This window comes from Dendrobium catenatum, unplaced genomic scaffold (genome assembly GCF_001605985.2).
Source record: "Dendrobium catenatum unplaced genomic scaffold, ASM160598v2 fragScaff_scaffold_156, whole genome shotgun sequence".
In the NCBI taxonomy this organism is placed as follows: Eukaryota; Viridiplantae; Streptophyta; class Magnoliopsida; order Asparagales; family Orchidaceae; genus Dendrobium; species Dendrobium catenatum.
The window spans coordinates 8816987-8834361 of NW_021318618.1; the positions used below are offsets into that span (position 1 = coordinate 8816987).

General features: G+C 39.3%; 1 protein-coding gene across 3 annotated transcripts in view; it reads right to left on the minus strand.

Moving 5' to 3' along the window:
* LOC110097946 (ubinuclein-1) overlaps window positions 1-16918 on the minus strand; it is a 62403-nt gene extending 45485 nt beyond the window's left edge. For 2 of the 3 annotated variants that reach the window (XM_028692506.1, XM_028692511.1), the window contains exons 1-3: window positions 16626-16918; window positions 1720-1809; window positions 1462-1551 (exon numbers count right to left, since the gene is read on the minus strand). In XM_028692506.1, coding sequence (XP_028548339.1) covers window positions 1462-1551; window positions 1720-1809; window positions 16626-16895 — 450 coding nt within the window. In that variant the 5' untranslated portion in view covers window positions 16896-16918. The remainder of the gene's footprint in view (window positions 1-1461; window positions 1552-1719; window positions 1810-16625) is intronic. The other variant, XM_028692510.1, reaches the window with a different exon arrangement.
* Between the last annotated feature and the right edge of the window lie 457 nt (window positions 16919-17375).

Below are 17375 nucleotides of genomic sequence, written 5' to 3' on the forward strand. Positions count from 1 at the left end.
GTCTCATTGGTGGAGCAATATTTAAAGGAGGATAGGGTGTTGGTGGAATTAAAAAGGCATTTATTGAGGGCTCAGCAAATCACAAAGGACCAAGCAGAAAGTGGCAGGAAGGACCCGCACTTTGAGATAGGTAATCAAATATACTTAAAACATCGTCCCTATAGACAAAGGATGGTAGCTAACAAGAGAAACAAGAAGTTGGCCCTGAGGTACTTTGGTCCTTGTGAGATATTTGAGAGGATTAGAGCAGTGGCTTATCAATTGAAATTCCCCCCAATCGCTATTATATATCTGATGTTCCACGTATCACAGTTGAAAAAAATTAGTGGCGATCAGGCAGCCAGTTCAGAGTTATCCGTGACACTGACTGAAGATTTGGAGAGAGTGTTGGAACCATTGGAGTTGAAAGGGGTACGATAGAAAAAATGACAGATCACGAAAGTGCTAATTCAATGGAAGGACCTACCCAATTATGAAATCACATGGGAGCTGTACGAGAGGATGAAGCAGCAGTTTCCGTCTTTTCACCTTGAAAATAAGGTGGGTCTTTGGGAGAGCGATATTGATAGACCGATCTCTCTTGAACCGACCCTCGTGTACAAGAGGCAAAATAGGGGTTCCGCACAATGACTCATGCCACCCAGAAACATGCCCCCTTTTAGGTGGGGCCTAGGGCAAATTTAGAATGGGAAAGTGGGGGGGGGGGGGGGACGGCTAGGAGGGAAAAGGGAGGGGCTGTTTTAGGATTTTGTTATGGATTATTGTATGCTTTAAGGAGGTTATTTCCTAGGGTTATGGGCATGTCTTGTTTGTTGTCTTTGAAGTTTACCTAGTTGAGAGGGCTCTAGCAGTCAACCAGGGATTTTGGAGAGCATGATCTTCCTCTCCAATTTAAGATCCAATTATATCTTACATTTCTCATCAAAGTTCTTTTAATAAAAATATTTTTGAGCATTCCCCTTCCCAATATTCGTGTTTTCGTTTGCTGATTTTACTGAAAGTGCATCCACTTCCAATTAAAGCTTAGTGGAAAAATACTAAGTTTGTCAAAGAATGAATACAAAGAAGCGTAGCATGAAGAATTAACCATGGATGAAGTACAGTTCCAAGATAGACCAAGCAAGAATAATCATAAGTGTTTTAGTTTGCAAAGTCTGCATAAATTGTAGGTGTAAGAATCAGATAAAATCATAAAGAATGCATCATAACTAACGTGATAATAAATGGAGTGATGTTCAACAATCAGCAAAAAATGATAAAAAAAGGCTGTCAAAGAAGTCAATTGGGATGATAAATGGACAAATGATCATATTATAAACATAGATTACTCCTACGACAGTAACAATCATGCACCCTCTAGACTTGAAACATTTCATGATGATCCAATAATGAAAGGTAATTACAACCAATTGCATGTTGACATTACAAAGAAAAAACTATATATATATATATATAACCAACCAATTCTGTATCATCAATGAATGAATCCTCAGTATCATATTGCTCGTCATCTGGAGCTATAAGTTCTTCCTCATCACTGCTTTCATTGCCCTGGATTCAATAAAAATGGAGCAATTAATTTACTAAACTATAGATTAGAACATAAAATGAAACTCATAGGCCGTGACATGAAAATCGTAAAAATAATATGATAAAGTTTCTTTTGGAAATGATAAACCATATAGATAAGAATATTTTCGAGGGGAAATGGAATCATACCATGTACAATCTTTCAATCTTTTCAATTACAGTGCTAAAGCAATTTGGAGGCTGTAATGTATGTTTAAGATCCTCCCCACCTGGCTGAACCTTCATAAAGAAACTGAGACTAAGATATATATGACTGAGAATTCAAAACAAAGAGATGAACATAAAGCGTAAAGACAAAGAGTACAAACAAGCAAATAATAGATACAATTTGGTAGTAATGTACAAAATAAACAAAACATACATATCCTTGTCAAACAAATTATTACATTAGAAGTCAAAATCCGAAATTGCATTACATGTTCCAAGTCCAGATTGATGGTTATTTTGGACAAAAACTGTTGGTGGTAAGAATGATAGCCAACTTAAAAAATAAGTAATCAGGTGTATCGGCCGAATTATTGGATGCCATCCTCAGTAAGATCAAACAAGTTTATTGGTTATTCTACTACCATTAGACTAGAAATAATTAATATTAGGCGGAACATGATCAGTTGGGAGTATTATCATATTAGCACATCTATTCCTGAAGACTATGCCTGAGCAAGAATTACTAATCTCATACAGCTATCACAATACAACTACAATATATTTCGAATCAATTATCAAGTAGTTGGTAGCAAGCAGTGATGAACATTGTCATTACTCAAATAAAGTTTCTCATACATGATACAATCCCTTTTAATAATCTAAAGCCCTTCCTAGGGCTTCTTCTATAAGTAACATGTCACCAAGCCTTGCTTTAAAAAAAAATAAAGTAAAAAATAAATGTCATTATAACAAACTCTTGATTCTGTGACAAACATATGCATAGCTCTATTTTATAAATAAATTTGGTTAGGACTGTGCAAAGCATAATCATGGTCACTCACAACTATAGTAAACCTTTTGGCTTTAAGCTACAAGCATTAGTGATACCTTTTTTTCTACTTTTTTGTCAAAAAATAGATAGACGAGTTGGAACTTGGAAAAACGAAGGCTTAGTATAGCAAAACCTATTGGATAATAAGTAAACTCAAAACTAATGTTGAAGTTTTTCCTGTGCAAAGCAGATCATTTGATATGCTATAAAAATAATTCTCAAGCATCTATCTTCTATTTTGTGTCAAACTAACATCACGGAAGATCCTGTAAGGCTCAACGAAAATAGAATTAGTTCCATAGTATTGTTGTGCTTCATCAATGCTTAGCATTGCGCTCCTTCGATTTTTTAATTATTGTTATTAAAATTTTCCAGACAATTGCCATTCTAATTCAAGTCTCCTGGCAATCACCAATTTGACCCAAACTATGAACAATTTAAATAATAATTACCTGAGAAGAAACTTTGACAAATAAAGCCTGGTAGAACTTTCCCAAAATGTAAAACAGCAAAAGGGTCTATTTGGTTGCTTGTTGAGCGCTTTGATGCACTAGCCGCCACTCTTCTCACCCTGGTGTCTCCTCACCCTCTCTCTTCTGGCCTTGTCGGAGGCCTCTTCTTCACTTTTTTCCCCTTCCATGAAATCCCCGCCACCCACAAACCAACTAGCTCAATCAAGCCCCTTCAAGAATCATGTACCCGTTTCTCTGCATAAGATGCTCATCTGTCTGGTTCTATACTCCAGTAAGACTTCTCGCCACTCTCCTCTTCCTCTCCCCTAGGAAATGCTCTCCCCCGGCCATCACTGTCACTCCACCGCAAACCCAATAAAAACCTAAACTGGAAATCCCTGCTTGATAACAGAAAAATCTCTGCCAAATAGTTTCCTGTGAACTTCATCCCCTGCAAGACAAAGTTGTCTCCTTTGCTAAGGAAGTCAGCCAAGGTTCCAAAGAATGAGAACTTTAACTGGTCGAAAACTCCATTGGAAAAAGATCCTTCTATAAAGCCTTGTTGTCAGCAATAAAAAAAATCCAAGCTGCTTAAAGTTACTCCGGATCTTCTATCTCTAAATGATGTTTTTTTTTGCTCAAATTTTCCTTTACGAAAGATTATGAAATGGTATGGACGGGAGTACCTTAGTTTTTCATTGAGAAACCATTCGTTTTTCAAAAATGGGTTCTAGAATTTAAACCTAAAAGGAAGAATTTAACTTCTATAATGATCTAGATCAAAATCTATTATCTCCCTAATCATGTTGTAACCCTATCAACATCTCCAAATAGTCAGTGTGGCAGCTACTACACTAACCGTTGACCCCCTTACTGCTGCTAAAACTTGCCTCACATTCATTAGAGGTTGTGTCTAGGTCGAAGATGGGGCCATCTTACTCGATGATGATGTCATCTTTGTGGGGGCAGTTGAACAAAACCTTCACATCATTTATGATTGGAAACTTGAAGCTTGTAAAGACTGTGGTTGTTTTGTCCATCCTTCAAACCTACGCCCAACTAAGCCAAATGACTACATAAAACCCGACTTCCTCCTAACAAGACGGACCCTTAGCAGAAAGCCCAAACACCACACTATCAGTTTAAGCAGTTGCCTCTACACCCATCAACCCAGATGAGAAACAACATGACCCTCCACCTAACAAAACCTCCTCCCCAAAGCACTCATAAACTACTCTAATGATATCCTAACAACTTCTAAGCCGGCACAGCCCCCAAAAGACCAAAACCTGAATCAAAATCCAAATGTTTCTACTCTTCAAAAGCTCCATGTAACCTCCTTGCAAAATAAATTTGCAGCCTTCGATAATATTGAAGTCTCTTAATTAACTCCCCAATCTTCCATATCAGAATAGCCCCAAGAAGCTATCCTACAGTAATCTTACTTTCTTTCTGGTACATCCAAATCAAAAGCCCAACTTAAGGCCAAGAATCTGGCCTCCAACTCCACAAAACTTTAATGGCATTACTGTACTTTATCCCTTGGAATGTGAGAAGCTTCAATGGGATGGATCGTGTCACAACTGTAAGAATATAATTCAGTTCTGCAATCTCGACCTTTTATGCATTCTAGAAGCAAAAGTTTCTATCCCTCAGATGTTGAATTTTTGGTTTAATGCATCTCATAGTTTTTGGAAAATGAAGGAAGCCATCACAATTTTTTTCACTCAAAATCCAATAGAATTTGGTTCAAATGGAATGCTAATATGGACTCTTTTAATCCTCTCCACATCTCTAGCCAAGTTATACAAGGAGATGTCTCATATGGAAACAATAAAAATCGATAACCCCATATACTACAAAATCGATAACCCCAGATATTCAGATCACAAACCTCTCGTTCTTTTCACCCACCAACCCACTAAAAACAAGCACATATACCAATTCAAAAATTACTAGCTCAAATTCCTCTCCTTTTGGGATCTTCTAAGAACCATCTTTACACACCATTATAAAGGAGACCCTATCACCTTCTTATATGCCAAGCTTCAACAATTCAAAACAATTATCAAGGCCTCTGAGTGGTCATCTTCCATACACCTCCACTCCATTGCAAATATGGAAAGAGAGCAAAGAACCTACCATAATATGCTTAACGGTGACCCTCTAAACCCTGCTCTGAATGCTAAAGCTTCTAGCATCATGAGATTCTATCTAATTCCTATTCTGCTTGGGCCACCTAGATATCTCAGAGGGCAAAAGCAAAGTGGCTCGAAAAGGTGAGGATGTCCTCAAATTTTAGAATAATGGAAGAAATAATTACAACTGTACTAGAGAACTTATCAGCCTTATGGGGCTAAATAATAATTTCTACTGACAATATTCTTTTAGCTAAAGAGATTCTTAATGATCAAATGAAACAAAAAAGAGGTTTTCTTTTGTGCTATGCTTGATATTTACATAGCATTTGAGACAATGTCAAAAGATTTCTTCAGAAGGAGACAAAAAGGTTTTTCTCGATTGTTTATTGATTGGGTCAAAGCTTGTATTGACAATGTATATTTTTCATGTGCATTTACGGTAATCTTGAGGGCTCTTCAACTCTACTTCTAGCCTTCGATAAGGGTGTTCGCTATACCTCTATCTTTTCCGTATTATTATGGATGAGCTATCTAACCTTTTTGAAATAGTTACATCTCTCAAAATTACGTTGGTATCATTATGGGTGATCTCCATCTCTCACATATGCTAACAACTTTTTAGTTTTTGGGAAAGAGGACCCCCAAAATATTCTAAGCTTGGAAAGAATCTTTAGACACTTCAAAGATTTATTTAGGCTCTCTTCCAACCCCATTGATGGCACCAGCACATTCTCTAAGAACTTCCAAGACTAGCAACACTTCTCCAAATTTCTCAACATTAATAACTCTAATAAAGTCATCTCTTATCTGGGCATCCCTATCTGTATCCAAAGACTTCTCAGCATTGATTTCAACCACCTCATGAGAAAAGTTGCAATGCTATTAGACAGCTAAAAGCCAAAACCCTTTCCTTTGATGTCAGGTTACAATTTCTTAAATTTACCATCTCTAATACGATGGCATATTGCATTCGGGGTGCAATCAACCCTAAGAGCTGCTGCAAACTTATCTCCAAACTTTGTTCTAGGTCCTTTTATCATGGTAATATCAATGCTAAAAGTTTGCATTTAGTTTCTTGATCATGGTCAAATATATTCAAGCCAAAGAATCTTGGAGGTATGGGTTTACCTTCTATCCCTTCTCTAATTTTGCCTTTAATTGTTCATTTGTTCTCTTGTTTGGTATTGTTTAAACTCCAATAACCCATTGGCCAAATGGTGGCTTCAAAAATATGGTAGCTTCTGTCATCTACTAAGGGATCTATCCGGAAAGTATCTCTAAAGTTGCTACTGTTATGAAACCAAATATTACCTATAAAGTTTATGATGGTGCAATGATCTCTATGATTTGGGATCCTTGGCGTGCTAGGAAAAATCTAATAGAAATCCTTTATGATGAAATCGTACCCCTCAATGCAACCCTGGGAGGCTCTCTTTCTGTTCTCATTCCAAATAGTGATTGGGTAAACCTGGATATCTTCCATGTGCAAGTGACTAATCTGATTAAGGATATCAATATACATGCTGATTGAATCTGACAACATTTCTTTAGCACGGTTTATCTAAACCTAAGTTCAAAAACTTTATTTCTATTTTTTTTGCTGATTATCATGGTGGAAATATGTTAGGCACAAGTATCATGCAATTAGGTTCTCTTCTTATACTGGCTTGCTATGATTGGGGGCCTTAAAACTACGGACATTCTTAATTCCCACAGCATTCATTTTCATAATCACTGCTCTTTTTGCACTGATGGTTTTGAAAATGTTAATCACCTATTTTTTAAATATGACAACACTTTTGGCATCCTAAAGAATATTATTCCTCAATCTGGCACCTTCCTATTTAGGCCAAACCTCTCTCAGATTTTTTGGCATATTGTTGACTTTCAAGGCATGGATGAAATGAAAAAAAAAAGGGCTACCTTTTTATATGTTGTGTGGTTTATTTCATGTGGATTGAAAGAAATGATAGAAGAATTGAAAACTGTATCAAACGCCGAGTCACTCTCACTTGGTTTTTTTTAATGCAATTCATCTGCAATATGCTGCTTGGTGGGCTTAGTCTATTTATGCTGGAGACTCTTTCATCACTAAATTTGGTTAACATGTTTTGGAGATTTTGGCTACGGGTGGCTTCTCCTTTTTTGAACTGAATTATGATGAATGGAATCTCTCCCTTTCATTTTTGTCGCAACCTTTGGACGGCAGTATGGCAACCTAGGAAGCATTTGGTAGCTCTTTATACATATCCAATATATTAGCGGACCAATCAAATAGCCACATGTGGCAGTGCTGCTTCACCATCCTGCACCATATCAAACTTATGTATTATCACAATCTCAACCACTGATCTACTGTCACTCACTAAGAACCGTAGGATTAATCTGAGCATAGTATATATTGTAATACAGGTTACCAAATATGTATGTATGAGATTACTATAGCTACATTCTCTTTCTCTAGTTTTTCTCTTTTGTCTTTCTCTGCTCTAGTGCAAGCACTGGAGCTTATCATGGTATCAGAGATTATCAGGTTCTAACCTGGAGTTTCCTTTGTCTGAATGGCTAGCAAGGAATCTTCATCCACGGCATCTACCCTGCCATCGCAAGCAGCAGCAGCAGCTACTGATGTACCCAATTCTAGCTCAATTAAAATTCCTAATGGCAAATGTCAGGACTGTTCTCAACATCCAACTGAATGCAGATAATCACCTTATATGGCATTCGTGGATTTTTAAGTTATTCGCTGCAAATGATTTCTTCGGTTACTTGGATGGAACCATATCAAAATCCCCCAAACACACTCTGCTCTCCAATAATACTCTGGTAGCCAATCCTGGTTATAGCACTTGGATGCTTACTGACCAAAACCTAGCGTCGGCACTCTTCTCCAACATCTCTCCCTCTCTACTACCCTATGTGCTCAACTTAGAAACTTGTCATGAAATCTAGCTTACCCTAGATCGATGCCTGCAATCCACGAACTGATCCCGCATTCTTCAACTTAAACATGAGTTACACCAGTTACAAATGAAAGATAAGAACATGATGCAATATCTCTCAAAAATTAAGCAACGAGTAGATGCTATCCAAGCAGCTGGATCCATCATAGATTCTGAGGATATAATCCTCTATACCCTAAAAGGATTACCTCCCGCATACAATGCCTTTAAAACTGCTATACAAACTAAGCTCCACCAATCAATCTGGATGACTTGTATGCTCTGCTTTGCAGCAAGGAAGTCAGCATCAATGTAGACTAAGGCACCGAGCCCATATCTGTGAATCTAGCAGATTCCTCATTTGCATTAGTTGCTTTTTGAGGACGATCCTGCGGAAGAGCTCGAGGTAGATTCAATACCACCCGTAGTGGTCACAATTTCAATTCCCCTTCTCACGGCGGAGGATGCCATCAGAATTCTACCATAGAATGCCAAATTTTCTCGAAGCCAAGTCACTCCACGGCATCGTGCTGGCATCGAGCTAATCTATCCTACCAACCACCTCAACAACAAGCCTTCCTAGCTAATGATGATGCTCCTTCTGCAGACTGGTTATTAGATTCGAGTGCTTCCAATCATCTCACCTCAGATGCATCGCAACTTCAATCCTCTCAGTCGTACAATGGAAGCTCGCAAGTTCAAGTGGGAAATGGTCACCAATTACCCATTGCTCATTTAGGCCAAGGCATTCTCCCAACGCCATCTAATAAGCAATCCTTGCCTTATATTCTTCATGAACCTCACCTTACTCACAATCTCCTATTTGTTAATCAGCTAACCCATGACAATTTGTACTATGTTATTTTCCATGCTAACGATTTTCATTAAGAATTCCAAGATGCATCAGATTCTGCTTCATGGATCCTCTCAGCATGGACTCTACCCCATTAAACTCACTGGAGCCTCAAATCAACCGGCTGCATCTACTACCTCTACTGTCTTATTTACTTTACCAAATAACTCCAACTCTTGGCACCAAAGGCTCGACGTCCATCATCTTTCACCCATAAACTATTGTCGCCAACATTTCCTCATAGTCACTCTGACATTCCTTTTGATGCTTGCGCTCGTGCTAAGAATCATAGGCTTTCTTTTTCTTTATATGTACCTAGAACAACTAAGAGCTTAGAAATTGTCTACACTGAAGTATGGGGTCCTCCAATTTTGTCTCCACAACAGTTTAAGTATTATATTGTATTTGTCGATGACTTTACTAGATACTGCTGGGTGTACCCATTGAAATCTAAATTAGAAGTGTTCTCAACTTTTCTTCAATTCAAACTGTTTGTGGAACGTCAATTTCAATTGTCTATTGAAATGTTACAATCTGATCGTGGTGGCAAATTCTTTAACCACAAGTTCCAACAGTACTTGCAATCCTGTAGCATTTTGCATAGACTTACATGCTCATATACACCCCAGCAAAATGATATTGCTGAGCGCAAGCATCAACACCTCCTAGAAACTATGCGAGCACTACTGTTTCATGCCCACATACTGCACAAATATTGGGTCGACACCCTGCTCACTGCACCCTATCTCAATAATAGATTACCCTCTTCTACTCTTAAAAATTCTTCTCCATACCAGAAACTATATAATCGATTTCCTGCATATAACTAACTTAGAGTTTTTGGTTGTTTATGCTACACCTAGCTTCCCCCTGTTAGCTGGCACAAACTTCAATTGCCTTCCATGCCTTGTGTATTTTCGGATATGCCACTCAATCAAAGGGCTATAAATGTCTTGATCCATCTTCTGGTACAATCTACATCTCTCGCCATGTTCAATTTTTTGAACATCTCTTTCTGTTTCAACCCTTACAACCTCCCAATAGCAACTATACCGTCCAGAGTAGTGCAACCTCCACCTACATTCATTCCTCCCCATATCTCTGGTTCAAAATCCACAACCCATTAAACCGACCATTCCATTCAGCTCCACTACAGTTCCTACTATCTCAACATATACCTCTCCGGCTGCTACTCAATCTAAAGATTCAACACCACCTCTTGCGCATACATCATTGATGTAAGAAAAAAAAACATTTCCTTAGGTAATTATTGTTGGGCTGAAATTCATTTAAATGGGCTTGGCCCATGTTTCTTTGGATGTTTGGTGTTTGGAGAGTTGTGGCTGATTGGGAGGCTATTTTTATTTTAGCAATTGGTTGTTTGGTTCCTGAGCTACCGTGCTCCTTTCTTAGTGTCTGTTCGGCTCCTGGCTGTTCCAATTATGGCTGGTCTTTTGAGGGGGCTTGGCTACTCTGTTTGTGGTTCTGTCGTGCCTTTTCTCTTGGGTTTTTCCTCTGTTTTGGTTGGCTGAATGGGGCAGCTGCTTTGGGTGTCTTTTGAGCTCAATTCCCCTATTTAAATGAGATGTTGGCTGTTGTTGGGAGGTTGTTGAAGTTTGATATTTGTCTTTAAAAACCTAAGGGTTTCTTCCTAAGCTTGAGAGCTTCTTCTTCTACCTATTTATTCCTCTAAGACTTCTATCTATTTCTTCTCTCCACAAGTTTCCCTTCCATTGTGTCATTCTTCTTATGTTTTTATAAGTTGTAGTGCGTCTCTGTTTTAATATTATTGTTATTTTGTTTATGTTTGTCAATGTTTTAAGAAAGGAAGGTTGTGTTGTCTTTGAGCTATTTTTTTGTTGAATCAATTTGGTATCAGAGCCCTTGGTTGTCTTCAATTATTCCTTTCTTTTTTATAAAAATATGGATAATCAGCGAGCAGAATGGCAACGTATGTTTATGCAACAACTGGTTAACCTACAACAACAAATGGAAGCAATGACTAATACCCTGGTTGCACTAAGTCCAGAAGGTAAACTTATTTTGAAACAAAATGCGGGATCCAATAAGGTGAAATCTATATTCCAACGAGTAGATTCTAGTTGTCTGCAAAACTCACTTTGGAGAATGCCTATTGATGAAGTTAGTTCTTCAATTAATCCTAATTCAATTCATAATCTTAGCAGTAAGTTGTCGTGTTTTCCTCCTGCGAAGCAACGTCCTAAAAAAAAGAAGAAGAAGAAATGCAGCCAGGTTATGCTCTTCAAGATGCTCAGTTTACTATTTATCCAATCAATGATATTGTGGATAAATTTGATACTCAAACAGTAGACAAAGTTAAAGTTGTTGATATATTGGTAGCGTGTGAGGAACAATATATTAAAAAATACAAACACCGACTGACAAAGAGATGCAAGACTATGAAAGGCACAATGGATAAAGTGTTATTCTTGAAAGTCGATCTGATGAAACAACGTTGCAGTATATTGATCAACCTATCTACTACAAAATGTTGCTGAATGAAGTAAACATGGAAGAAGAGAAGGTGAGGCAGCCAGAAGAACTGCAATTGGGAATGACGGCCATGGAGGAAACTATTGATAGTCTTTATAGTTCATCCAAGAAACATGCAACTTATAGAGGATGAACAACTTGAATTGATGAATCTAGCTGCGTTAAGTAAAGATTTATCATCAATTATTTTCCTTGACAAGTATACTTTGGTTAGCAGTAATTTATCAAAAGATGTTGAGCTTTTTAAAAGAGTTGGTTCAACCACATATCATGAAAAATCTCATTTTGAGAAAAATCTTACAATTGTTGAAAAGATATTAACAAGCACTGCTAAAAGCAACAGTTGTGTGAGACTTTGCCCCTTACTGTTCCTAATGATGCTGTGGATATCTGTACAACCCAAGCAAAAAATGGAGTGCATCATCGACTCTTCATTGGATGGATTTTCTTGGGTAATTATTGTTGGGTTGAAATTCATCTAAATGGGCTTGGCCCATGTTTCTTTGGTTGTTTGGTGATTGGAGAGTTGTGGCTGATAAGGGGCTATTTTTTAGAGCAAATGGTTGCTTAGTTCCTGAGATGCCGTGCTCCTTTCTTGGTGTATGTTCGGCTCCTAGTTGTTCTGATTCTGGCTGGTCTTTTAAGGGGGCATGGCTGCTCGATTTGTGGTTCTGCCATGCCTTTTCTTTTGGGTTTTTCCTCTGTTCTGGTTGGCTGAATGGGGCGGCTGCTTTGGGTGTCTTTTAAACTTCTTTCCCCTATTTAAATGAGATGTTAGCTGCTGTTGGGACGTTGTTGAAGTTTGATATTTGTCTCTAAGAACCTGAGGGTTCTTCCTAAGCTTGAGAGCTTCTTCTTATGCCTATTTCTTCCTTTAAGACTTCTATCTATTTCTTCTCTCCACAAGTTTCCCTTCCATTGTATCCTTCTTCTTATGTTTTCATAAGTTGTAGTGTTCCTCTGTTTTAATATTATTGTTATATTGTTTATGTTTATCAATGTTTTAAGAAAGGAAGGTTGTGTTTTTTTTTTTTGCGTTATTATTTTGTCGCATCAATCATCCTCTCTAACTCCTCCAATAGCCCCATTACAAAGTATCACCCGTCATCCTATGGTTAACCTTAGAGCAAATTGGACACTTAAAACCCAAACAAGTATTTGATCTACATCACACTCTCGTACCACTATCCCCCACATATTTCACAGAAGCGAATAAACACCATGTTTGGCGAGCTGCAATCATCCTCTCTAACTCCTCCAATAGCCCCATTACAAAGTATCACCCGTCATCCTATGGTTACCCTTAGAGCAAATTGGACACTTAAAACCCAAACAAGTATTTGATCTACATCACACTCTCGTACCATTATCCCCCACATATTTCACAGAAGCGAATAAACACCATGTTTGGCGAGCTGCAATGTCAGCCGAATTTCAAGCATTATTAAAATAAGGCCCTGGTCACTTATTCCAGCAAACCCAAAACATAATGCCTTGGTTGTAAATGACTGTATCAAACAAAGTATAATGTGGATGGCACTATATCTCGCCACAAAGCAAGACTTATGGCACAAGAGTTTAAACAACAATTTGGGGTAGATTATATAGATACATTTAGCCCAGTCACTAAGTTTCCTACCATCCAACTATTACTTGTTGCTGCCACTTCGTTTCATTGGCCAATCTATCACTTGGATGTCTCTAATGCTTTCTTGCATGGCAACTTAGATGAGCATGTCTTTATGCTGCAACCACCAGGATTCCAAGATCCTCAATACCCCAATCATATATGTCGACTGCATAAAGCGATCTATGGACTCAAGTAGTCGCCGCATCAATGGTTCTCCACCTTCTCATTTCTTTTACAGAAATATGGCTTCATTCAAAGCCAAGCAGACCCGTCCCTGCTTATGTTTCATCAAGGTTCGGTTTCTGTCTATCTACTAGTCTATGTTGATGATCCTCTGCTCACTGGAAACGATATTGTTGCGATTAACAATCTGCTACAAAATTTGAATTCCTCATTTATCATGCGCAATCTGGGTATTGTTTCTTATTTCCTAGGAATTCAAATTTCTACAACTAAACATGGCCTACTTCTATGACAGTCCCACTATATTGCCAAACTATTCAATAAAGCGGGCATGCTCCATTGTAATTCCACTCTTAATCCGTTTCCTTCCAAGCTAGCAGCTCCAGATGATAAGTCCTCCTTATTTCCACAAGCAGACCAGTATAAGCAATTAGTCGTCTCCCTCCAATATGTTACCATATCCAGACCGGGCATTGCATTTGCAGTAAATTATCTCTGCCAATATATGCATACACTGCACAATATTCATTTCCAACATCTCAAGCGGGTACTTCGATATCTCAGTGGGACAATTTCATTTGCTCTATCGATCACCGCCACAGATTTACAACTCATGCATATGCTGATTCAGACTGGACGGCCAATCCGTCTAATCGAAAATCCATTTTTGCTTTTTGTGTTTTTCTTGGAGCTAACCTATTATCTTTGTTAGTTAAGAAGCAGCCCACAGTATCTCGATCCTCAATAGAAGCTGCATATCGACCATTAGCAGCCATTGCAAGTGATGTTATTTGGCTCCGTCGCCTTCTCAAAGAATTTTGCATTCCTATTTCCTCCCAAACTCCAATCTATTGCAACAATGTCTCGGCACTTGCTCTTGCAAATAACATGATGTTCCATGCTCGCACTAAAACATTGAAGTTGACTGCCACTTCATTCGTGATTGCATTAAAGCTCAGCACACTAAACTCATCATATCTCATCCCAGGATCAACCGGCATATATATTCACCAAGCCCTTATCCTTCACCAGATTTCAACAATTACGGTCCAAGTTAACAATTCTTCAACCATTGTCAACTTGAAGAGCGGTATTAGCGGACAAATCAAATAGCCACATGTGGCAGTGCTGCTCCACCATCCTGCACTATAACAAACTTTTGTACTATCACAATATCAACCATTGATCTGTCACTCACTAAGAACCATATGATTAATCTAAGCATATTATATATTGTAATACAGGTTACCAAATACACATGTATGAGATTTCTGTAGCTACCTTCTCTTTTTCTGGTTTTTCTCTTTTGCCTTTCTCTATTCCAATGCATGTACCGGAGCTTATCACTATAGATGGTCGGATTGGCAATCAGAGCTACTGTAGGTTGTCAGTTTTGCATCTTCTTCGCTTCTTGGAGTAACCTTTTTGACTCATTTTGAGTCTAGTTTTCCCTTCGTTCTATAGCTTTTTAGGGGATAGTTATGATTATTGCAAATTTATGTCGCAGCTCACGTTTTTACCCGATTACACCATTGTATTTGATACGTCATGCAAAAATTAGCTTGATCGGGCACGAATCTCGAGGCAAAAAGCTAACCGGAAACTTCAAAAATTAAATCTGGGATCATCTGAACTCCGATTTTAGCAAACTTACAGTCAAACTAAGTGTCTCAGAAATACGAACCCAATGACACCAAATTCAACCCAATCCGAGCCCAAATGGGTCCAAATCAAGGACCCGAAGCGCTATTGGAAGGTTCAAACCATAATTTGAGTTACCAAACGGTCTCCGATTTTAACGAGCTTATACTCGAATCGAGTGGCCTGACGAGACGAATCCAACGAGCCCAAGATCGCCGAATTCCGACATCACTAAGACCTTCAAATTCCAACGAACGGTGCACGATCGAAGGGTTCAATATCGGCCGTCCATTCGACCACTCCCTATTCGCCCCCTGATCTCACGCCTATTTACGAGCCATGCCACTCCAGAAAATCTATAAATAGAGCCCTCATTTCTCATTAGAGGGGGCCGGAGGGAGAAGAAGCAAGAAGAAGAAGAGAAGAAGAAGAAGAGAAGGGGAAGGAGAATCAGCTCCTCCTCGACCACCACCAGAGTTCTTCCCGCCGCTCGAACACGTCGGAATTCTGCCGGATATTCGGGAGAATGCCAGAATTCTGCCCAACTTCCATGGGATGCGAAAATTCTTCTCAATTAACGATAGAGTTCCCTCCTGATGCCGAAACTCCGCCCAAGTGATGTCGGAGTTCTCCTCGTCTACCAACAGACGTCGGACTTCTACCCGACACCTGGTCTTCACTCTTCGCCGAGTTTCTACCCGACGCCGGACTTCTACCGGTTACCAGACTTTCGCTCGACGTATATCTGAAGATGGATTTCTTTCCATTGTTGAACTTCTACCTGACGTCATCCTTCTGATCTTCATTGTCAGACACAGTCCTTCCAGCCTCCGTCGCAAGACAACTGTCTTTCTAACCTCTGTCGCCCGCCGACTACGGTCCTCCTAACTTACGTCACCGGCGGACTACAGTCCTTTCAACCTCCGTCGCCAGCCGACTACGGTCCTTCTGACTTACGTCGCCAACCGATTACAAGCCTTCCGACCTCCGTCGCCCACCGACTACAGTCCTCCCGACCAAATGAACATGTCAATAGTGATTCTTTGTATTCACATTATGTAATGTACTCTATAAAATGTACATCAAGCTAAGGCCTTCTCCCAGAAGAGCCTCGTTTGTAATCGACTGCAATATTAGTGGATTCATTCAAACTGGGCTAGGCCCCGTGGTTTTTCCCACTTTTCAGGAGTTTTCCACGTAAAAATCTTGGTGTCTCATAAATGTTAGACCCTCTCTCTTATCTGATTGCGCGTCGGATTTTCGTACAAAGTTGCTAGCTGTTGGAAATCATGTTCTGAAAAAGGTCAATTAACTAGATTCCGTCATTAATCTTATACTAAGTTAGAAATCAAAATTCATTTTGCACTGTGCAAACTCAAATGAAATGATTTACTCTTCAAGTGTGATGATTTCAATTTCAGACACAATATGAGCAAAAAACTAATTATATTGACAAGCAATCAAATGAACCCAATCCTTGATTGAATTCAGCAGTCTGAAGCATAACAACAAAGCGGAATTACCATGGAAGCCTCTGTCGTCGGGCTTCCAGAAGACACAAGCCAATTGGATAAAAACGCCGTAATAAACAATAGAGATAAAAATGCGGGGCTAAATTTCCCAAAAAAAAATGCGGGGCTAGACGTCATTAGAACAATCATAAACGCGAAAAACGACAAAATTCGATGTGACAAGCCTACCCCAGCGACTGGTCCGGCCTCAAGCGCCGGTTTACTTTCCATCGTGGCAAGGTCTTCCCCGTTTCCAGAGCCAGACTCCTTAATAAGTTTCTTCCAGGAAACAACAGTGGTCTCCCCTGGTCTCAAATCAACTGTGAACATCCGCCGCTGCTTCGCGGTCGGCGCTGAATTTGGCTGCGGCTGAGGAAGGGAGGTGATAGGAGGACTAACCGATGAGAGGGGTGGCGAAATCCTTGATAACCTTCCGGCAGCGTCACTGTCCCCTTCCATATCTCGCTGAAAAGATATTAGTAGAGCGAGGGTCTTGCCCTCCCTAGGGCACGCGATATGCAAGGACACAGCTCGCCTCGAGGTTTGGAAATGGAGAAAATTGCAAGCGAATCAGGAATCTTAGGAGAAGAGGTAACGGCGCCGGCGGCCAATGTGGCGATTCTCATTCTCAACGTCTGCCTGTTTTTGTAATTTGAAGGTTCGATACTGGAACCCTTCATCAGTACTGTCGTTGGCACGCAAGAGTTAGCCGCTAGCGCCAACAAACTAGGCGGGATCGCCACGTCGACATCACCTGCAACTTCCTTTTATTTTATTTCGAAAAGTTGAACGCCGACACAGCAACATTTTTTTTGTTTTTTTGGAAAGTATGGGCCAATGCCCATATATTAAAAAACAATGGTTACAAAATAACGTAAGAAAAGGAAAGTAATCCTATACCAAAAAAATAAGTATAAGCTCTGAGTTATTTTAATTTTC